At 45.3% G+C, this 17,378-nt stretch overlaps 1 protein-coding gene across 3 annotated transcripts in view; it reads left to right on the top strand.

Annotated features, from left to right (window-relative positions):
- Positions 1-16,913, top strand: part of CCDC160 (coiled-coil domain containing 160) — a 68,154-nt gene extending 51,241 nt beyond the window's left edge. For 2 of the 3 annotated variants that reach the window (XM_029606663.1, XM_029606664.1), the window contains exon 3: positions 14,646-16,913. In XM_029606663.1, coding sequence (XP_029462523.1) covers positions 14,664-15,647 — 984 coding nt within the window. In that variant the 5' untranslated portion in view covers positions 14,646-14,663 and the 3' untranslated portion in view covers positions 15,648-16,913. Of the gene's footprint in view, positions 1-13,307; positions 13,406-14,645 lie in introns of those variants that run through there. The other variant, XM_029606662.1, reaches the window with a different exon arrangement.
- The last annotated feature ends 465 nt before the right edge of the window (positions 16,914-17,378 follow it).

Here is a 17,378-nt window from a genome sequence, read left to right as displayed (position 1 = left end):
AGAGGCACAGAGGGCCTAGTTTCTTCTAGTGGCACCAGACCTGGCCAAGAAGACCCTGGTACGCGGACATGAGAAAGACTACTGACAGGGGAAGCCTCTGGACCTGCTACGTCAAGGTCCCATCCTCCATGAGGATCCGGCTCAATTCTCTCTTACGGTCTGGCCATTGAGAGGGCTAGACTGAAGAAAAGAGGTTACTCGGAGCCGGTGATAGATACACTCCTCCAAGCTCGCAAGTTTTCCACATCCCTCACCTACATAAGGATCTGGAGAGTATTTGAAGCCTGGTGCAAACACTCATGGCACCAATCCACATGCGACCACAATCCCTATTGTTCTGGATTTCCTGCAGGATGGGCTTCAGAAGGGTCTCTCCCTAAGCTCCATCAAGGTTCAGGTGGCTGCGCTGTCTTGCTATGGTCCCAGGAGGGATGGCAAGACCATTGCCACGCACCCAGATATTTCCCGCTTCCTGAAAGGAGTCAAGCACATTCGTCTGCCACTGAAGTGGCCAGTGCCCCTGTGGAACCTCAACATAGTTTTGGATTTCCTCGCAGGATCCACCTTCAGACCCCTTTCGGGGCCTGTCTCTCCGTTCGCTAACTTTGAAGATGGTGTTCTTGCTGGCAGTGTGTTCCGCACGCCGCATCTCAGAGCTACAAGCGCTTGTCCTGCTGTGATCCCTTTCTCAGTATCGCTCCAGAGGCTATCCATCTTCGCACGGTTCCCTCTTTCTTACCTAAAGTAGTCTCCAATTTCACCTCAATCAAATCATATCTTTGCCAACCACGGCGGGTTGAAGAAATCAGAAGAAGGGCGTTTGCTACGCCATCTCGACATCGGCAGATTGCTGCCCAGATACCTGGAAAAGACAGAAGCAGTACGAAAAGACGGACCATCTGTTCGTCCTTCACAGCGGGAAGAAGCAAGGAGAAGCGGCCTCTAGGCCCACCATAGCCGCTGGATCAAAGAAGTTATCAGAGCGGCCTACGTAGAGGCCGGAAAGTCACCACCTCTACAGGTCAAGGCTCATTCTACCAGAGCGCAAGCAGCATCTTGGGCAGAATCTAGGATGCTGTCGCCCGCAGAAATATGTAAGGCGGCGACATGTCCTCCCTCCATACCTTTCCAGATTTTACCATCTGATTCCAGGCCAGGGAGGACACAGCATTTGCGAGGCAGTCCTACTCGGTCCTCAGGGCAGCCTCCCGCCCAGTCCGGGAGTAAAGCTTTTGTACATCCCACTTGTTCTGAAGTCCATCTGGCTACAACACGCTAGGAAATGTTGAGATTACTTACCTGATAATCTCCTTTTCCTTAGTGTAGACAGATGGACTCAGCATCCTGCCCGGCTGCCGGTGTACATGGGTTTCATCCACCATTCAAGGTAAGCCATGTCATTTTCTTACATAAGAGCGTCCACTCTACCAGGTGGTCGACGCCTTCCGGTTGGAAGCGCTGGCGGGTCCTCCAGCTACTATCAAGCGGTCAGGGGAAGTCCTGTTTCACTAATTCATTGATCGTCAGTACACATATATCCAAACAGCTTTTGCAAGGAAGATTACTGAGTTGCTTCACTTCCGTGGGGTATATGTACCCGTGCTGACGTCAGATCAGTCCTCCAACTGCTAGCACGAGCACACTTTACCCACTTGTTCTGAGTCCATCTGTCTACACTAAGGAAAAGGAGATTATCAGGGTAAGTAATCTCAACAATACAGTTCAGAAAAGCATGCCCCAGAGATGACCTCATAGATGCCTCATGGACAACCTCAAAAAATTAGACCTCAGGGACCCTGAAACTGCCATCACTTCATGAACCACATTACCAATGACACAGCCAATAATCTATGCCCATTGATAACAAAAGAGCTTCCTAACTCTGCAAAAAACAAACAACCATGGTGCACTCCAGAACTAAAACTTTTTTAAAACACAGACTGAGAATCCAGGAAAAAAATATGGCGCAAAGAGCCATCTACATCTAATCTCATCAAATACAAATCCCTACTACACGCATACAGATCAAACACTCTCAAACTAAACGAGATTTCTATGCTACCAGAATACACAATCTTCAATTTCAGTCCCAGAGCCTATTCTCACTCGTCTCAGTACCTAACAAAAACGCCACTGAAGGACTACACACTACGAAGATGCCGACATTAAAATGCGACGATCTTGCACAATACTTCCACAACAAAATAACTACCTCACTTCACCGCTTTTACCTCCCCCACTCCCAAAAAACCCCCTTTAAAAATATCGGACACCCTAATGGACGTCTTTGAGACCACGTCTGCCTCTGAAATTAAATCAATACTAAAAAAAATGAGACCCTCTTACTCACCCCCTCGGACTCAATCCCTACCAAAGCACTATTATCTATCCCAGACAGCATCGCCCAACCTTTAGCCGACCTCATTAACACTTCCCTGACCTCTGGTAATGTTCCGAACCAACGTAAACTGGCCATAGTAAAACCCATTTTAAAGAAACCAAAACTAGACCCAACCGACTTAACTAACTTCCGCCCCATCTCCAATTTTACCTTTCCTTGCGAAAGTCCTTGAAAAAACTGTCAACACACAGTTATCCAACTACTTGGAGCAGCAGCAAATCTCGTCCCATCGCACATGGCTCTCGAAAGCACTTTAGTACTGAAATACTCTTGACCTCTCTCTCTGACTACGTCATCAGGGGCCTAGACAAGGGGCACACATACATCTTAGCTCTATTAGACATCTCAGCAGCCTTTGACACTATTAATCATTCCATACTAATCGACAGGCTGACTGAAATTGGCATCTCTGGGACCCCCCTCCAATGGTTCAAATCTTACATCAACGACAGACACTTCAAAGTCAAAATCGGAAATCACGAATCCAAACCCATTAATATTACGCGAGGAGTGCCCCAAGGTTCCTCTCTGTCGTCCACTCTATTCAACATATACCTCCTACCACTCTGCCACCTCCTCCTGAACCTTGACCTCCCACATTTTATTTACGCAGACGATGTACAAATCCTCATACCCATCACAGACTCTCTATCCAATGCTCTACTAAAATGGGAAAGTGCCCTTTCCTCTCTTCAGACGGCGGGGGAAGTCCGTGAAAGCTGCGCGGGTCGGCGCTAAAGCCCGTCGGGGTAAGGCCTTTACTTTCCTCTCTTACCCCCCGCGGGCCCTACCGCCGACCACGAGGACTGTTCCTTACCTCGCCGATCACCAGGGCCCTCCTCCGAAGCGGCATCCGAAGCGTCCCATCCTGTGCGAGCCACCAGCTGACGTCATCCAGGGGGCGTCCCCGCAGAGTTTAAAAACCCTGCTCCTCCCGGCGGCTTCTTCTCTTCAGACGGCGGGGGGAAGTCCGTGAAAGCCTGCGCGGTCCGGCGCTAAAGCCCTTCGGGGTAAGGCCTTTACTTTCTCTCTTACCCCCGCGGGCTCTACCGCCGACCACGAGGACTGTTCCTTACCTTGCCGATCACCAGGGCCCTCCTCCGAAGCGGCATCCGAAGCGTCCCATCCTGTGCGAGCCACCAGCTGACGTCATCCAGGGGCGTCCCCGCAGAGTTTAAAACCCTGCTCATCCCGGCGTCACGCGCCTGGCGTCGCGCGTCTAAGGGGCGCTCAAAGGGCCTGCCCCTTTGAGCGCCCCTTCGAGCAGCCCCGTTCAACAGGCCGAAAGGACTTCGCCTGTGTGACTGTCATAACCAGTCGTATCTAAAGAGGTCGGAGTAAGTCTCAAACTATTTGTCTGATAAGTAACGGAATCAATACCAAAGTTTTCCCCCGCATGACCCAGCGGGTCCAGCCCAAGCACAGAAAAGCTTAACAGTACGGACGTTTAACAACATCTAACAGTAAGCCTAGCAAAGTATGTAAAACCTGTCAGTGAGCCACTGGTAATCTGAACTCCTAAACGACAATAATTCAATGTGCCTCATGAGTCTGTTGCTTAATATTTGAAGTCTCTCTAGCACTCAGTACCTTTTTGTCTCTCTTTCCCAACAGGTTAGTTGGATTAATGCGTTTTCTGTGCCTTATCAGGATTTACTCAGGAACAAACCACTCTCATGCCTTTTTGCTAGATTGTAATGCATATGTACGTTAGCAATATTAAGTTTTCACATTCTTTGCTCATCCAGATACCCTAAAACGAGATATATTCTGTCATCACTGTATAACGGATGTACAACATGCTTTATTTATCAGTCTGCCTGGAACTATACTAGAATGGTGTTTTGCCTGTAAAGTGCATGATATTAGCTCTCGGTAGTTTCTGCCTTACAACTGTCTCATCCAACTCTAGTTTTTCAATACACCACAGATCAACAATGCCTCCTTTAATTGGAAACTTTCCTAGCCTGCCACCTGCAACACATCCCATTTTATCCATTTACTTTCTCTCATCAGGCCACACACCGCAAGACCACGCTCAGCAAAAGAAGGCTTATCCCAATACACACCCTCACACGCACTCAAGCCATCAGTCTATCACTCATTTCCATTATCCTATTTAACGCACAATCACTCCAAAAGAAAACCCATCTCTTACACGATATTCTTACAGACTCTAAACCAGAAATATGTGCTGTCACAGAAACATGGTTCAAACAACATGACACTCCCCTCATCAACCAGCTACCTTTAGAAATCTACGATGTTTTCTCTATCCCTCGGAAAAAGAAAAGAGGTGGCGGCATACTCTTGGCTGTAAAAAAGGAATTTCAACTACTATCCCAGAAATGTGATATTCCAAACCAGTACGAAATTGGCTTTTTCAAATCGAAGTCACTCCAACTGTGTCTCATTTATACACCCCCAGTTCTCCTGGAGAAAGATTCATCTCCTCTTATCGAATTTTTTTGCAAACTCACTATCCCCTGACATACCCACAATTCTCCTAGGAGACTTCAACTTACACGTGGATACCTCCCCGCAATCCCCAGCATGTGAAGCATTCCTCTCCTCCCTTGAAGCAATGGGCTTCCAACAAATAGTGAACTCTCCCACACACAAAGCTGGCCACACACTTGATCTTGTGCTGTTCAATTGTGCTGTTCAATTTCTCCCCTTCCATCCCAAGTTTATTTTCCTTGTTTTTTGTAACTTTCCCTCTCCCTTTTTCTGATTCACTGTATTTAAAGTTCAAGGTTCTTATTGAAAATATTGTTTTTTACGTTACGTTATGCTTTACACTCCTTGTTATTTGTAAACCGGGTTGATGTGATGCCTATCATGAAACTCGGTATAACAAAAACAATAAATAAATAAATAAATAAATAAATAAATCTTATCTTTGTCAATTCCCCCATCAACATAAGCAATCCCCCTTCATGCACTACAGTACCCTGGTCTGACCACTACCTTATTCAGACTAAACTCTCACCTCCCGCAAATCTTCCCCACCACGCCCCATCAGCCCATTTCATTTAACTTCCGCAAACCATGCGCTATAGATACCATCTCACAAGCATGCGCTGACATAGACAGTCACATTGACGTCTCATCCCCAGACAATGCCATCTCTACCTGGCTCAACCTCACCCTTAGCATTGCTGACAAACACTGCCCCCTCACAATAAAAACTATCAACCCAAACCGTAGAAACAGAAAACCCTGGTATACGCCTGAACTTAGGAATCTTAAAACCCAACTCAGAACAGCTGAGAGGTCATGGCGCAAATACCAATCCCCCGCAACTAAAACATTATACTACCAACAAATGCATGAATATAGAAATTCCATCCTTCAGATTAAACGTAATTACTATGCTAAAAAAATACATGGTATGCAATATAACCCTAAGGCCCTATTCACCATGGTTGCGGACCTCACTTCTCCTACCCTCAAACAACTACCTGCTAATCCCTCTAAAATCGTTGCAATGAATTAGCCCAATTTTTCAAAAACAAGGTCTCCTCCATCACTGCACAATTTTCACAGAATAACAGCAATATCTGTCTGCCCACCATCAACTCTCCAGTCTCCCTCTCATCTTTTGACTCTTCATCCTCTCTTGAAGTACAAAACATCCTTAAAAAATTAAAACCATCATCTCATCCCTCCGAAACCATCCCCACAAAACTCCTGCTAGCTATCCCCGAGGTGAATTGCCAAACCCCTCTCAAATATCCTTAACTGTTCTCTAGAGCATGGCACAGTCCCTAACGTTCTTAAACAAGCAGTAGTAAAACCCCTACTCAAAAACCCAATCTTGACCCAGACACCTTATCCAATTACAGACCTGTCTCTAACCTACCCCTCCTAGCTAAAGTTATTGAAAAAGTTGTCAACTCCGTCTCTCCGATCACCTGGAACAAAACAACATTCTCCCATCTACACAACATGGTTTCAGAAAGCACTTAAGTACTGAAACCCTGCTGCTCTCCCTACACGATACCCTCATTAAAGGAACTGACTCAGGTACCTCTTATCTTATTGCCATGCTTGACATCTCGGCGGCATTCGACACAGTCAATCACGATGTCCTCCTCAACATACTCAGGAGTATCGGGATCACTGGCAATGCCCTATCCTGGATACGATCATATCTCCAGGATCGCCTTTTCACTGTATTAGTAGATAACAATGAATCTGACCCCATCAATCTTCCCCAAGGTGTTCCCCAAGGTTCCTCCCTCTCCTCTACCCCTATTTAATATATACATGCTTCCCCTCACTACCCTCCTCACTAACCTCCACATCAAGCATTTCATTTATGCCGACGATGTGCAACTCATCTTCCCATTCTCTGACTCTCTCCATACTGCTCTGCTTAACTGGGAAGCCTGTCTTTCCTCTATCAACAAATTACTAAATGACATGCAACTAGCTCTAAATCCCAGCAAGACTGAACTCTTAATCATATCTAATAGGCCACCGCTCCCAGACATCCCACCTGCATACTCATCCACATCTTTACTATCACACGTTCGCAACCTTGGTGTCCTTATTGATAACCATCTTACTTTCAAACCCTTCATCAAATCTATCATCAAGGAATGCTATTTTAAGCTCCAAACCATAAAAAAACTCAGACCACTGCTACACTTTTCTGATTTCCGCACTGTACTCCAGTCTATCATTTTATCTAAGGTAGACTATTGTAATGCACTCTTTCTAGGCATTCCCGCCACCTATACCAAACCCTTACAACTACTACAAAACGCTGCCGCTAGGATACTATCAAATTCAAAAAAAAGAGATCACATCACCCCACACTTATCGAACTTCATTGGCTCCCTATACACTCCCGAATTCTCTATAAAGCCCTTTCCATCATCCACAAAAGTCTGTTGAACTCTAACCTCAATTGGATTAACCCCCCACTCCTCCCCCGTACCTCGAATAGACCCACACGTACAGCCCTCCAAGGAACCCTACGTGCCCAACCCATCAAATCTTTCAAATTATCATCTACCATAAGCAGAGCTTTCTCTCTCGCTGGCCCCTCCATATGGAACTCCCTGCCTCCCGATATACGCCTGGAAACATACACACCACACTTTCAAGAAAAAACTGAAAACATGGCTCTTCCAGCAAGCTTACCACACATCACCTGCCATTACATAAACCCCCACTGTTTAACTAAAAATTGAGTAACTAAGAATTTGCTACATGACTAGGAATCTATTTCTCGGAAAACGTCTCATGCCCATCGATTTTGTACTTTGACTCGGCTACTTATGTAATTAGCTTTTGTAAATAGTTGTGATTTTGCTGATTTTGCTGTATCTATTTATTGATATCACGGACGCTCGCGGCATAGTCAGCTCTATACCCTATCCCACTTTTAACTACCTTGTTCTCAGTTACATGTAAGGGCCCTGCCCAAAAGTTAACCTGTTTTTTCAATGTTATATGTAAGGGTTCTGCCCATTTGTTCCTTTTTAACTGTAAACCGATGCGATGTGTAAACGGTCATCGGTATAAAAGAAACTTTAAATAAATAAATAAATAAATAAACAGCCTCCTCACTCAACTCAATCTTGCGTTAAACACTAACAAAACTGAACTTATGATCATTGCCCCATAACACCTCAACCCACTAACCACATACACCAACGCACCGCACCCCCTCCCAGACTTTTCTCAAAATGAAAGAGATCTAGGTGTAACCCTCGACACCCAATTTAACCTGCAGAAATTTATTACCACCACCCTCAAAGAATGCTACTTCAAACTACACACTCTCAAAAAACTTAAGCCACTATTGCATCTTAGTGATTTCAGAACTGTTCTCCAGGCCCTTATCCTATCTAAAATAGACTACTCAAATGCCATCCTCCTAGGTCTTCCTAAAAATGCCACAGCCCCTCTGCAGCTCCTACAAAACGCAGCCGTGCGTATACTGACAGGTACATGGAGAAACGAACACATCACACCCATCCTCAAACTACATTGGCTCCCCATCACTTCAAGAATCCAATTTAAGACCCTAACCCTTATATATAAAGCCATACACAATCCAGACTTGCATTGGTTCTCCGACACCCTCCATCTTCGTTCTACCACAAGACCCACCAGAGCACCCTATCTTGCAACAATACCCATTCCCCCGCCCAAACTCTCCCACCTCACATCCACTAAACAACGCTCCCTTTCCTTAGCTGGCCCCAAATTATGGAATGCAATGCCTACCGACTTACGCCTAGAAATCTGTCCAAAGAAATTCCGACAGAAACTTAAGACATGGCTATTTACACATGCCTATTCCTGATAATCACTCCTTCCCTCTCTCTCTTGTACTTTCCCCTTAACCATCCTCTCCTCCTTAGTTGAGAATCCCCTAGCCCACGCTCTCTCTTTTGTCCTTGACCCACTCTGTATATAGACTCTACATAAGGTTTCGTCCCTGTATATCAGGAGTGGGCAAGTCCGGTCCTCGAGGGCTGCAAACCAGTCGGGTTTTCAGGATACCCCTAATGAATATGCATGAAATAGATTTGCATAAAACTGAGGCAGTGTGTATGCAGGTCTCTCTCATGCATATTCATTAAGGATATCCTGAAAACCCGACTGGTTTGCAGCCCTCGAGGACCGGAATTGCCGACCCCTGCTGTATATAGACGATATATAGTCTTTACATAATGTTTCGATCCTGTATATTGACTGTACTTAATGCTATCTTGTTAATTGTATATGTACATAAAACCCAATTGCTTCCCTGGCCCCTCCCCCTCCCCTCTCCCCCGCCCTAGTTGTAATATCAATTAATATGTAAAGCCCTGTTGGCTGAATTATCTTGTTATCTGGAAACCGATGTGATGTGTCTAACGAATGTCGGTATATAAAAAACATTAAATAAATAAATAAGTTGCAGGTATTCCCCTACCTCCAGCTTATTTGTAGCAGTAGACCAGTATTTTTTTTTCTTTTTCTGGTCTCAGGAGGCTTGAACCGGCAGCCAGACAGGCAGGAGTCAGCAGGATTCCCCCCTGCTTCACTCCTGGCCTCCAGGCTGTCAATCAAACATTTTCTCTGCAGCCTTTTTTTTTTTTCTTCAGAGCGGCTCTCTTTGCCACGGCAGGCAGCCTGCCTCTTCTCTGCCAGCCCCCGTCGAGTTTTTTGCGAGGGGGCTTCTTCTATGCCTCCCTGCCGGGTGGGGAAGGTCCCTCCTCGGCAGGGAAGGCAAATTTAGCACGGGGATCGAGTCCCCAGAGCTTGGCCAGGCCGTTCCCGGTTCGGGAAGCCCGGGAACGGTGGCCATTTTGGATTTTTATCAGCTCCGTTTTCAGAGCTCCCTGGGGCTGGGGGGGGGGGGGCTGATTTTTTTTTTTTTTTTTGCAGCTACCCCCTGATTTGAGCCCCCCAGGAAGGGTTTTTTGTCACCCCCTCACCTCCCCCTTCCCCTCCCCCACCGGGGATATTTTGGGCTCGTTTTTTATGTGCATTTTCCCTCCTGCGTAAATCCCCTTTAGCGAGCATGCAGGAGGAGGTGGAAGGTCCCCCCCTTGCCCCCCCCCCCCCGGGACAAAACAATATTACAAAAAAAAAAAAAAGTAAATAAATAATAATAAAATAACATTTCCCCACTCCGTGCCATTGACAGATCGGCCGGCTACAGAGCCCCAGGGGTCCCTTGGGGCGCAGGTGGTCCCGGAGGTGCCCCCTCCCTCACCCCCCGGCGGATCCGGTACTCCCGGATCCTATCGCCAGTCTGGTTGCGTAAGCTACCCTTTCACTCCTGGTGCCCCGGTCCTGGCGGGATTCAGGTTTTCGGCAAGTGCCTTCCCCTTCCTCCCACGCCCAAACAGTTGCGCCTGAGGCATTGGCAGGCTCCCCGGTGGCATGCTTCATTTAAAAAAAAAAAAAACAAAAAAAAACCAAAACCCAATAATCCCTCCGTGGACTATCTATGCGGTCGCGTTTCAGAAGGGTTTTCCCGGTTTTCAAGCGGCCCCGGTACGCCTGCTCGAGGCTCATGTGAAGCGCACTTTGATGTTCTAACGCCGGGGGTGTGTTCCACTATTTGCTGCAGTTTCCTGCTGCAGGCAGGTCTCAGATGGGGTCAACGTCAACTTTCCTCTGCGCCCGGGACCTCCCGTGGCCAGAGGCTTCACATTCGACCCTTCCCCGCCTCCAGCCAAAGGCGATTGCCTCGGCGATGTCCGCCACACGGCTCCTCTAGCTGCGCCTCTGGTCGGCCGCTCCGGCCTCCACAGCCCGGTGGGGTATGTTGCCGTTCAAAGGTAAGCTGTTCCTTGTCCATGACCTTGAGAATCTAGGGATTCCATAGGGGAAAGAAAGGGCCATCAGCTCCCGGTGGCCCGTCCGAACCCATCCCAGTCCTTTTTACCCTCTCGTCCACGCTTTTGGGGCCAGAGGCAGTATACCCCACGCGGGCACGGTGACTCCTCAGGGGGTTTGTTCCGTCTTGATCGCAGTTTTTGTCGCAGCATTCTTGTGGGCACCATCCCTTTCACAAGGGTTAGCCCTCGCGCTCAATCCTTCCGCCTGCACACACTCTGGAGTTTCCTTGCCTCATTCTTCGGTCCCCTTCTGGGGCGGTCGCCTTTCCCTGTTCTCCGCGGACTGGGTTCAGATCCTGTCGGACCAGTGGGTCCTCGACGTTCTCAGAGACGGGTACGTCTTCGCTTTCCTCGAGTTTGTTGGGATCTTTTCCTGTTTCCCCGTGCGGTCCGTCCCTGCGACACATGGTGGAGCAAATCCCCGCCAAGCTCCTGTGTCTGGGCACGGAGGCCCCGGTTCCAGACAGTGTACTTGCCGCAGGCCGACTTCTCTGGAGTACGTGCATATCTGGAACGTGTTTGAGGCTGTTTGTGCGGAGTCGGGTTTCTCAGCGTACTCCGCCCCGATCTCATTAGTCTTTTCTTCTTCAAGACAGTCTCTCTGAGGGTCTTTCCTCTCGTTCGCGGCACGTTTAAGTCTCCCCTCTCGGCTCTATCCTGAGTCGGGTGGAAGGTCGTCACTGAGCGGTCACCCAGCTGCGATTTTCTGCTTCTGGGCGTCAAACATCTCCGTCCGCCTTCTCCGCCACTTGCCCGTCGTAGAGTTTTCATCTGGTTCTTTCGGGCCCTCTCTGTGGCTCTGTTCGAACCTCTCCGTCGCGCTACCTTGAAGGCTCTTCCGCTTAAGACTGGCTTCTGGTCTCTATCTCCTCTGCTCGTCGAGTTCGGAGATCCAAGCGCTGTCCGGTCAGGAACCTCTTTGCGTTCTTCCGACTCCGAGGTATCTCTCATACGGGCCCTTCCTTCTTAGTGCAGATTCTTCTAACCTCCATGTCCACCAGTCGGCGGAACTCCCTGCGTTTCCCCTGCGACTAGTGACTATCTTTGTTACCTTAATGCCTTACGAGTTCTACGTCGCTACCTCCTGGTTCCCAATGGCCTTCATGTTTCGGTCCATCCTTTGTCCTCTTGAGTGGGTCCAATCGGGGTAAGCCGGCTTCTGAGTCCGCTATAGCGCGCTGGTTGAAGGCAGCGATCTCCTCGGCTTATCTTTGTCATGCTTGGGCGGTTCCCGAGGGTCTAACGACTCATTCACTGAGTTCTCAAGCTACTTCCTGGGCGAACATTCAATTGTTCTCTCCATAGGAGATTTGCAGTGCCGCCACGTGAACGTACTTACCTACTTTTGATCGACATTACCGCCTGGCTGTGCGAGCTCCGCTCTTTGATTCTTTTGGTCTACCAGTGCTTCGAGCGGGACTGTCTCGATCCCACCCGGTTTAGGGGAGCTTTGGTACATCCCATAGTCTGGACTAATCCGGGTACGTACAGGGAAAGGAAAATTAGTTCTTACCTGTTAATTTTCGTTCCTGTAGTACCACGGATCAGTCCAGACGCCCTTCACTGTTTGTCTCTCTTTCTGTCCTCTCGAAGCTTGTTCTTGCAGGTTGCAGTTCTTTTTAAGACGTCATTTTATGCAACAATACTGAGCAAATACACCGGAAGCCTTGGTTGTCCAAGTATATGCAAGAGCAGTTAGGCATAACATGTTTCGTTCATTGTTCTACAGTTGCTCTATTGAGCTTTATGGTTGCTTGCTTGATCCTACTCTGGTTTTGTTATTTTCTGCTTTGACATTCGTTAAACTGAAGGGTTATAGCATAGGCTCTGTCCTCATATAGGATATCCTTCAAGTTTTAGTCTGTCTCCACCTGCTGGAAAGGAGGCTCTACCCACAGTCTGGACTGATCCGTGGTACTACAGGAACGAAAATTAACAGGTAAGAACTAATTTTCCTTTCATGGCTTTCTGAGGTCCAAGCCAACACCCAACATGTGTTACTAGAGGCCTAATGCCATATATGTTCCAAGTGTCTTTTTGGCTTTTTTGCAGGATTTTCTAGTTGGCACCATAACAAGGCATGTAAATATAATAGACACACTGCTGTGAGATTTTTACCTCCAAAAGACTGTACTTTGAATGTCCTTTTTTATGTCAAATCTTTTATTATAAACGCATAATTTAAAATTGTGGGTGGAGAGGGCTGTAATGGGAGCAGGAGTTGACACAAAGCTGTAAGGTTCACTTAGGTTGCCTAGTACCCTTGCACTGGCCCTGATTGGAAAAAGAATACAAGTTAAGCATTAAAAATCAAGGAAGGGGGCAGCACAATAATGATTTACATAAGGCAACAAAAAAGCTAGCACCGGCCCTAGATATATTGGTCAAAATAGCTGCATATTTTAGGATTTTATGTATTTTATATATATATAATTTCATGAAGGCCCAATTCACTAAGTTTGAATGTATGTCATAGATATATTCATTGCATTGATGGCTGAGTATTAGCCAATTGCAACTCTGCAGCTTTCACAAAGGCAAATGACATCACAAAGCTGTTACACCCAGACATTTAACAACATCAATGGCTGCATTTAACTTTTCTGCTAGGGGTGAATATATGGATTTCTTTCAAGACCAAGACTGTGTAAGCTGGAAAGATAAAGGATGTATACTAAACAAAAATTTGTATAAACTGTATGGTTTTCCTGATATATTTTCTTTTGTTATTTAGGTCTTTCTAGTTTTAGGGGCGAATCTATGAATGCTTTTCAATTGTTTCTATACATATGTTTTAATTGTTCTTCCTTTTAATCAGTTAATTTTTGTGGCTGTAATTTGTATGTAAAAATTTGCTGTTCAACTTTTCTTTAGGTTGTATTTAGTTTTTTAGTATTTTTTTATATTATCAGTTTCATATCTGCCATAACATGAATATTACTAAATTTAAAATAAGCAGTTATACTAGTTTTAGAAATCATATACAGTTTGAGTATATATGAGCTTATATGAGTTCCAGTGGCAGCAGTTGTATCTTATATCTCATAGTATTCCGACAACTTGTGTGCATCACCCTTCTACCTTAGCTATACTTCTACCTATGAGCTTGCATCTGGACCTACCTACCTACTAAAGAATTTTATTTTTGGTCATTTCCTACTACCATTTGTATATAAATCTTGAAGCTCTCCAACACTGGTGCCATTTGTGTATATCAAGACCCTTACTTGCATTCTCCTTTATTCAGTCTGGCACTCTTTTCTGCACTGATCTACACAAATATTTGTATTACTGAATTTTTGGCCCAACTGATTTTCCTGCAGCTTTTGGCTTTCAGCTCGGTTGGAGCAATTGCTATTAACAGCACCATGAACCTTCATTCCCAACTAGCAGGGATATTTCCCCTATTTTTATTACCCGTTCTAACTCAGTCATTGCAGTGACAGCTTAACTGGGAACCGTAGACTGTGATTCCCTCTGGAACCCAGTACATGTGCATCCTAGATCCAGCCAGTAGGTACAGTCATTGAGCAATGGCTAGGTCTGCTTCCCACTCCCCACCCGCTAGAAGCATTTGTCACTTTCTCAGTACCACCTGTATTGCCATTGAACCAAAGGACAAGACCAACATATGTATATAAATAGTGGGCCTACATGAAATAAATATCTATCTATCTATATATATACACTCACACACACAAACTTTGTAAAAACTCTTTAACAATTTAAAATAGCTATATGTCATACGTTCTGTTAAGATTTTCTGCATAAAGTTTGATTTTTTTCTGCAAATGTTAGATTTTCTTTTTCCCAGCAAATGCTAAAGAAAGGTTCCAGTTTGATTTGCAGTTTTATTTAAATGTATTCTTTTCTTTAAACTTCAATAGGCGGTGGAACGTTTGGGAATGGAGACCAGAGAAGAGCATTGGGTCGAGAAGCTATTTGCTCCACATTATAGTGCACAAGACTTTTTGGAACAGGCTCACAAACCTGAAGCATCAACTACTGAAAAGTTGGCCAGAGAGAGGGCAAAGAGAGTGGAAGAAATTTACAACACGGCGGTGAAAAAATTTCAAGAAGAGCAAAAGTTGAAAGGAAAGAAATTTAATTCCAACCTGATTATATCAGATTGTGAATCAAAACTGAAAGAGAAGGAGGCACAGGTTCGCCCGCCTAAAAAGAAGCGAGAGAGGACTAATGCCTGCTGTGGAGATGCAAATGCGAGTCTCAGTGCTGAAGAATGCCCCCAAGAGACGGAGGATTGCTGTATCTGGAACAAAAAGGAACTGGTGACCTTGAGGCAAGAGATGAGCAGGAAGCATTCTGAAGGATTTTCCCAAAGAATACAGCTGTCTACTATGAAACTAGAGTTAGGTGACCTCAGAGTGAGGTGTAAGAAGGCAGAAGAGGACTTGGAAAATATGGAACGAAAGCTGGCAAAGTCAAAGCGAGAAACCAAATGCAAAGTTGTCCTGTTGGAGCAGACTCAAAAGGACATTCTCAAGAAGAATTTTGAACTTCAGGTTCTGAAGGAGGAATTGGCGGAAAAATCATTAAATGTAAACAACTTAAGCAAAGATTTGCTCAATGCCAGGAAAGAAATTCAGGAGTTGGGCCGACGAAATAAAGATCTGCAACAGGAACTAAAAGCACAGAAACAGGACCATGATCTTATGAGCATGACAGCGACAGAAAAAGTGAAACTGCAGTATGAGCTGGAAATAAAGAAACTGTACAGGGAAATAGAGACCTGTGAAAGGGAGCTGAATGCTGAAAAAATTCAGCATGCACGGGATCTTAAAGCTCTAGACCTTCTGAGAAAACACTTTTCTTCCTTACCTTTATCTCAGTCGACTGACAATTTTCAAGTTAATTTTTTGGACAACTAAAGAAACAAAAGCCAAGAAAGACGTATGTATTCTGTACAATTTTAAAGTTTGTCAGAAATAAAACAATGTATTTAAAACCTAATGGGGGCATGTATTATTGTACGAAAACAAAAGTATGGACAGTGGATTAAAGCTATAATACCTCCTGCTATAATGCAAGCATGAAAGTGCAAGGACCTTCTTTGATTACAGTCCTATAATTTAAACTGCAAGTCACATTTGGATTAATGGGATCGGAAATAATGACTGGTGAGTCCTTTGTTTCCTCTTTTCTGCTTCATCATAGTCCTGGCTGCTTTGGAAGCCATGCCCAGTTGTGGGTTGGATGAAAAGAATAGGATGGATTGCCATGTAGGCAATTGGAGAAAGTCTGACTTGATGGACCTTTGGTTATCTTTAAGCCTAACCAACTATGTAGCCCAAGGACCTGACAGCTATTCTGCCAGGTCTCGGCTAATTAAATGGAAAGTGCAAATAGCACTACGCAAAACAAGCATGGCCACCTTTTCTGCATCATATAGTCCTTGAAATAAGAAAATCCGCCACTGTTTCAAAGCTTTCAAATTGGCTATCTCCTTGTCTTAGCAGTTTAGAGGGCAACTTTCAAAGCAGTTTACTTGGGCAAAAAAAAATGTATCCACATTAATGGGCTGGCTGAAAATCTCCCTCCATGCTGCTAAAAGTAACACGAGTATTTTCAGCCACTTGGAGAGGAAGCATTCCTGGGGTTGTGCTTAAGCTGGGGGAGGAAAAGTATGTGAGTAGACTGTATTTTCAAATCTTCCTGGGCACTCTTCCAGCAAATTCTATCAGTGGGAACAGCAGGTGCAAGTGACAGCACATGCTCTGTGCCTTTGCAGTTTTCCAAGGGAAAGGACGTGCGTGCATTCCCTCTAAGGAAAAAAACTACGTACTTTTTTCCCAGTGCATAGTGTTTGAAAATGGCTGTCTTAACGTTTTGGCACAGTGGATGTTTACGTCACAAGAATGGTGGATCTTCTCATTTTGCATTGCCTGATCAGTATGGTGCAGTAAAGATTTAGTGAAGCCCTGTTTTTTGTTTTGTTTTTTTTTGTGCATCCTTGTGTGAGGATTAATTGACTAAAGTTAGTGAACGCTCAATTTTTCTGACATTAAATGCAACCTGTTGAGTCTTCATAGGGTGAAGTATATTTTTCAATATTTTATATAGCTGAACATGCTCTTAAGGAAAAGTTTTTTGCTTTGTTTTGTTTTTTTAAATTAAAGGAATTGGATTAAGGTAGATTATGAATGTAGCACATTTAGGTCTTTAGCGCTTGGCAAAATGTTATTTTGTCTCCACTAGTAGTATGCTGTATGTGAATGTGGATGAAGCTGTTTGATGTTACGCTATGATTCTTTTTGGTAAATGTGGGAGAGAACCCATGCTTATTTTTTGTGATCATTTTTGAAAAAAAATAAAGCAGTCGTTTTCCAGTACAATGCCCTGACAAGCTCTGTAATGGCCTGCTTCCTTCATAATTTTGGAGATGGCTGCCAGGTATCGTATCTGGTGTTGTAAAATTACCTTTTGTTAGGTTGATGTGGGGTCGTCGTTTTCACCGGCTTTGCCGATTTGCACGTCACTCGGGGGGGTGGTCAGTGAGCTTTTGGGATTTTCGCGCGATTCTTGTTTTGGACGTCTCGGGCACGTGCACATTTGCGTGCCTGACGTCAGACTGCACACGCGTGCATGTAGGGAGGTTTTTC

The sequence above is a fragment of the Rhinatrema bivittatum genome, chromosome 6 (genome assembly GCF_901001135.1).
Source record: "Rhinatrema bivittatum chromosome 6, aRhiBiv1.1, whole genome shotgun sequence".
NCBI lineage: Eukaryota > Metazoa > Chordata > Amphibia > Gymnophiona > Rhinatrematidae > Rhinatrema > Rhinatrema bivittatum.
This window is presented reverse-complemented; position numbering and strand designations above follow the sequence as displayed.